Below are 6138 nucleotides of genomic sequence, written 5' to 3'. Positions count from 1 at the left end.
ATTATTTTGGAGTGACTTTTCAAAACTTATCTTTGTAGGTATCTATAGAACTATAGTCTTAATTATGAATGTGATCGATTGCTACAATACCATAGTGCATTCTATTTAAATATATTTAAAATGAAAAAAAAATCGATAAAGTAAAAGAAAACCCAATAATAAAACTGGTAGTTCCAAATGATAACCGTTGGAAGGTATTTTTTTTTTTAATAATGATAGGTGATAAAATTTTCCTTAGCCACTGAAATAGTCTACATACAGCAGAGACTTCTGGTTTTGTTTTATTGTAAATATCTTTTTCTTAACAGAAATCCCTGCCACTGAGCCCCCACAACTGCCCGGCAGGTGCCCAGAGTCAGCGCACACAGCGTGGATTCCTTTCCACGGTCATTGCTACTATATCGAGTCCTCGTATACAAGGAACTGGGGCCAAGCTTCTCTGGAATGTCTTCGAATGGGTAAGTGTCACATTTCCTGAAAGGAAATTTGATAATCATCTCTTCTGGAGTCCTGTGACACTCATGACACCCTACAATAAAAACACAAATAATATAAAAATGCCTGTTTTTATTTTAATGGTTTATTTTGTAACAGTGTATGGTCAATATGATGTTCCCCAAATGTAATTTCTAACTTTCTAGCATCAATATTTTACAAAATTCAGATAGAAAATGATCGTTTGCTGAGCAAGTATTTCTTTCTTTCTGCCCTCATGTTCTAAGTTGTTAGGATTCCCTTTCCCAGTTGTGCACAGTGTTGTAGTTGCCTCTCATGATGGATGAGCTCAGACTTTACAAGGGAACCATTTTGTTTCACCATTAATGGAAAAGTATTTACATCTGGTTATTGTATTTGTGAAGAAAAACAAAACTTAACTAAAATAGGCATGACGAAGATGAATGATTTTCCCCCGAAATAAAAAATGTCCAATAAAGTTAACTTTTTAGAGAGCATGTAAGAGCTGCTTAGTTAAATCCCACTAAATATTTTACTGAATTATTTTTACTATGTTTTTCTTATGCATAGAATAAGAAAAACTTACTTAGGGTTCTTCATCCAATGGTGGTGTGCCAGGATAAAAATCAGTCATTTCCAATGATGCTACCTGATGTGTGCTTTAGACTTTTATAGCTTAAAAAAGTGTTTTTCTTCATGTTACTTAGTATTTAAAAAAATTTTTGCAATGAATACATAGAAACTTTGTTTTCAATTTAGGTGACTATATTTTCCAGTAAATAAAATGAATGATTCTTATTCTCACTCTCAAAATAGGTAACAGATATTTCGAAGTGACTAATGTCTATAAAATATACCTAATGATGGATTATGAAATTATGCAGGGAAAACAGGCATTAAAGGGATAACCCAGAAGTCAATAATACGGAAAACAGGCACGTGGTTAAGTGCCTCAAGGTTCATAAAACCTGGGCCATACCATGACTGCGTCCTCTACTAGTGTCAGGATCTCAGCAAATTACTTATCCTCTGTGCTTTAGTTTCCTTATCTATAAAATGGGGTAACAGAGTACCTATTAATGAGGTGGTCGTAAAAATTTAATGAGATAATGCTTGTAAAGTCCAAAGCAAAATGTTAGCTACGAAATTCTTTAAAAAAGGTATTGGTTATTATTAAAAAGCTATAGATTTTTACTATAAATTCATCAATTCATGAGTGGACTAATAAAATGTGGTATATGTATACTGTCGAGTACTACTCAACCACAAGAAACAATGGTGCTCTAGCACCTCTTGTATTATTCTGGATAGAGCTGGAGCCCATTCTACTAAGTGAAGTATCACAAGAATGGAAAAATGAATACCACATGTACTCACCATCAAATTGGTGTTAATTGATGAACACTTATGTGCACGTATAGATCGGGTGTCAGGCAGGTGGGAGAGGGGAGGAGGGAATGGGTTGATACACACCTAATGGGTGTGGTGTGCACCATCTGGGGGATGGACATGCTTGAAGCTTTGACTTGGGTGGGGCAAAGGCAGTATATGTAACCTAAACATTTGTGTCCCCGTAATATGCTGAAATTAAAAAAGAAAAAAGCAAGAAGAGGAAAAGACAAAACAAAACAAAAAAATCTAACACTGACACAATCTAATGTGGGTTGTCACTTCCATAGTTACCTATATGGTCTTCCAGTTTCCTCTCCTTACCTTGAGTGGTTCCATACATAACAGCTGGATTAATAGTCTGTCCCATAGTATGTTGCATCATTCCGCTGCCTGAAAACAACTAAATGTTCTTTATCACCACATTGCCCTAAATACCAGTGTCCTTCCTTCTGCAGGGAGACCTCACCCATGTCTTCTTTGGCCCATTGACCAGATTGGTGCTATGCTTCCACCAAATCAAGCCATCTCTGTTCCTGAAGAAGTTCTGTGCTTCCCTCTCTCTTTGCCTTTCCTCTTGCTACTTCTTCTTCCTGAAACTATTTTCTATCCTTTTTACTTGAAGTCCTGTGCTCCCCTCTATTTAAATTCTATTTCCTCTATCTTCCCTTTTAGTTGCTTCACCTAAAGTGAATATTTGAAATGTCCATAGCATATTGCACTTAATTTCTCTTCTATGATATCCCTTTGTAATCTCAACTTATTACTGGCCACTGAACCGTAACTTTCTTCAAACATGTTCTATGTCCTATTCATCTTTGAATTTCCTGCAGGGACTAGTTCAGTGCTTGGACTCAAATGATGCCTTAAAAACCATATTTTCAGAATGGAAACTAAAATTCTGAAAAGAAAAATGTCCACTCTGAAATTCTTGCCCTTAAGTAGAGTTTTTTCTGGCTCTTACTATCAATATTGTTCACAAAAATATTTTCAGCTACTTAAATGTACATCCATTTTATTTGTCCTTTTATGCTTTTCAGGTTCTTCTCTGGTTTCCATCGAAAGTGCTGCTGAGTCTAGTTTTCTGTCATATCAGGTTGAGCCACTGAAAAGTAAAACCAATTTTTGGATAGGATTGTACAGAAATATTGAAGGTAATTTTTTGCGGAACAATTATTTCATCACAGGTATTTCAAAATGTCATATGTAAAACAAGGTTTTATTTCCAGAAAGTCTTGCCTTAAATAATGATTAATTGGTGATGAGTTTGAAAATGCAAACTCATATTTTTATTTGAAATAAGAACTGAGAGTTTAAATGACTTTTACGTTATGCTATCCTCAAAGTTGCTAATTAAAAAATATCTTCAATAGCTAAGTTAGTTGAAGAAGCTTTAAAAAGCATTTTCTATTTTTTGGGGGCAGGGGAGGGGAGGCCAGGCAAAAAAAAATTTATACTAATTAGAAATAAATTTTCAATTAAATCTATATAATAAACATATTCTTCCTGGTTTCCTTCCCTATAATAGTTTGTCATTATAGTCTTGCCCGTTAAAAGCCTGATTTTAAATGACCATTGATTCTAGTATAAAATAATATGCTTAGAAATTTTGTACAGATAAGCTGAACTTAGTTTAAGATGGCTTATTTTTAACTTTTATTTTTATTGGTTTTATTTGATGACCAGGGATGTGGCTCTGGGTAAACAACAATCCAGTCTCCTTTGTCAACTGGAACACAGGAGATCCTTCTGGTGAACGAAGTGATTGTGTGGTTTTGTATGCGTCTTCTGGGTTTTGGAACAATATTCACTGTTCTTCCTACAAAGGATATATTTGTAAAAGACCAAAAAGTAAGTTAGAGGTTTGTCATGTGGTACATATGTTCCCTGACCATCATTTCTTTCAAACAGTAAGATATCAGGTGTGGGATTATAATGTGATTACAGGACCATTGTAAGCTTTTTCCTTTTGTCGGTGAGCAATCCATCATGCCATGGTGATCCGTTGCTGTCTGCAGCTCTGGGTGAGCAAGAGACACTCTCTGTCTGCTTAGCTGACATAATGATTTTGGTTTAGCAATACATTTATAATGGGATATCCATGCCTGTGGATTTGCCAAGCTGTAAGCAGTCAGGAGAGCCTTTCTACAAAGCTTTGCTACATGAAGGGAAAAGTGGGTAAAGTAATTACCAGCCCAAACCAGAAGAGGCCAGGGTTCTGGGGAGGAATCTGCATTGGTTATGGAGCTGAGGTGGGAAGATTGCTTGAGCCCACGAGTTCAAGACCAGCCTGGGCAACATAGCCAGACCCCATCTGTAGAACAAAATTTTAAAAATTAGCCAAGCATGGTTGTGTGTGCCTGGAGTCCCAGCTACTTGGGAGGCTAAGGCAGGAGGATTGCTTGAGCCGAGGAGTTTGAGGTTGCTGTAAGCTAGGCTGATGCCATGGCACTCTAGCCCAGGCAACAGAGTGAGACTCTGTCTCAAAAAATAAATGAAATGAAATAAAATAAAATAAAATAAAAATAAAATAAAATAATAGGTAGACAGACAGATACGTGGAGAAAGATAAAAATTTTTTTCTATCATATCATATCATATCATATCACCATAAATCAAAAATGGAGTATTCCATGTATTTGTGACCCAAATAATATTTACTATCTACATGCAATTATTCTGGGCTTTTATAAATATTGAATTAATTTTTTTTTTTTTTTTACAAACAGTTGTTGATGCCGAGCCTACTCATACATTAATTACAACAAAAGGTAAGACCATGATGGAATTTCAAGTTCTGTGTTAATACTACATCGGTGCGGTTTGTTTTAAAAGCCATCGTGATCTCTTGCGACTCCCCCGCACTCTCAGTTGACTTGCTTGACCTTTGGGTCATTGTGTCATCAACCTGTCTTGAGGGATACTTTAGAAAAACAGGCCTTGGAGTCAGGTTGGTGTTTTTACCATAAGAAGTTATCGAAGGCATTTTTTTGCTCTGTTATGAAGAGTTGCCTTGTGAGAACCCATGGAAGAAATTTCCCTCAAGAATCCCTGTGGGTTTTTCTTTTCTTGAAAAGTTTTTTGTTTAAATTCTTACAGACAATTAGGTAAACTGATCCTATTTCACTTATTTTGTTGGCTGCTAAAAAACTCAAAGTGAGATTTGTGGCTCAAATATAACCCCCTTATTAATCTCATAGATGCTATTTGTTTACTAATTATACCTATGAGTTCAAATTTCCACTATGCATATTTTCTATTTTTCCTAATTTTTTCACAGGCTTTTAAGTATCACCATCATTATTATTACTATTCTATTTATCTTCCTATAATGTATTTGTAAGCAGCCTTAAGTTATTTCGAAGCAAGATTTACGTAGTTTAAAAACTTTGATGAACTAGCTCAGTGCTACATAGACAGATGAAGTGTTCTTGCAACTGAATAATCATCTAAACATTCTTCATAATCCTTTATGTCATATGGACTCTTGTTTTCAGGTCTTGCATTTCTGTTTGACAAATGTCACTTGATAGACTATCCATGCATGTTAGTGTTTCAACAAGGAAGGTTGTATTGTTTTCCACAGTATTTGACCTTCTGTCTTCCTCCATATTTTCACTAATGATTTTATTTATTTCTAGCTGACTCAAGGAAGATGGATCCTGCCAAACCCTCTTCCAACGTGGCAGGAGCAGTTGTTGTCGTGGTCCTCCTTATTTTAATGGGTGCTGGCCTCGCCGCCTATTTCTTCTACAAGAGAAGACGTGTGCCCCTACCTCAAGAGGGTGCCTTTGAAAACACTCTCTATTTTAACAGTCAATCAAGTTCGGGAACGAGTGATACGAAAGATCTCATGGGCAACATTGAACAGAATGAACACGCAGTTCTCTAGTGTCACCGTGTGATCTTGATCGATTTGGATTTCATAAAATTGTAACTAAAATTTTAAGTTCTTTAATTCAATGTGATTGTTTCCTTTAAAATTCGTACTGTATTGTACTGGTCTGTCCTTTTCTTTTGCCTAATTGAAGAAATAATTGTTCATTTTCTAGCTGGCAAGATATTTTCACAAAAGAGGGATAATAATGTTGATTACCACTTTTAATAAAATCATAGTGAAATACACAGCATTACAGTGCCAACATTTAGGTATCACCGATACGTAGCTAGTGTCAATTTCATGCAGTAATCACAAGAGCTCTAGAAACAACCAATGAAGCCTCTTGAACTATTTTAAGGAACTCCCAAAGATATGTTACCTATTAAGCTGTATTTCGACAATTAGAAGACCGT

At 35.7% G+C, this 6138-nt stretch overlaps 1 protein-coding gene across 1 annotated transcript in view; it reads left to right on the top strand.

Annotated features, from left to right (window-relative positions):
- Positions 1-6136, top strand: part of MRC1 (mannose receptor, C type 1) — a 120483-nt gene extending 114347 nt beyond the window's left edge. Inside the window, exons 24-28 of the mRNA XM_012660897.1 lie at positions 309-458; positions 2886-2999; positions 3532-3696; positions 4575-4616; positions 5487-6136. Coding sequence (XP_012516351.1) covers positions 309-458; positions 2886-2999; positions 3532-3696; positions 4575-4616; positions 5487-5737 — 722 coding nt within the window. The 3' untranslated portion in view covers positions 5738-6136. The remainder of the gene's footprint in view (positions 1-308; positions 459-2885; positions 3000-3531; positions 3697-4574; positions 4617-5486) is intronic.
- The last annotated feature ends 2 nt before the right edge of the window (positions 6137-6138 follow it).

This window comes from Propithecus coquereli, unplaced genomic scaffold (genome assembly GCF_000956105.1).
Source record: "Propithecus coquereli isolate 6110/MARCELLA unplaced genomic scaffold, Pcoq_1.0 Scaffold69, whole genome shotgun sequence".
NCBI lineage: Eukaryota > Metazoa > Chordata > Mammalia > Primates > Indriidae > Propithecus > Propithecus coquereli.
The sequence above is the reverse complement of the archived record's forward strand: the minus strand, read 5'-3'. Positions and strand labels throughout refer to the sequence as shown.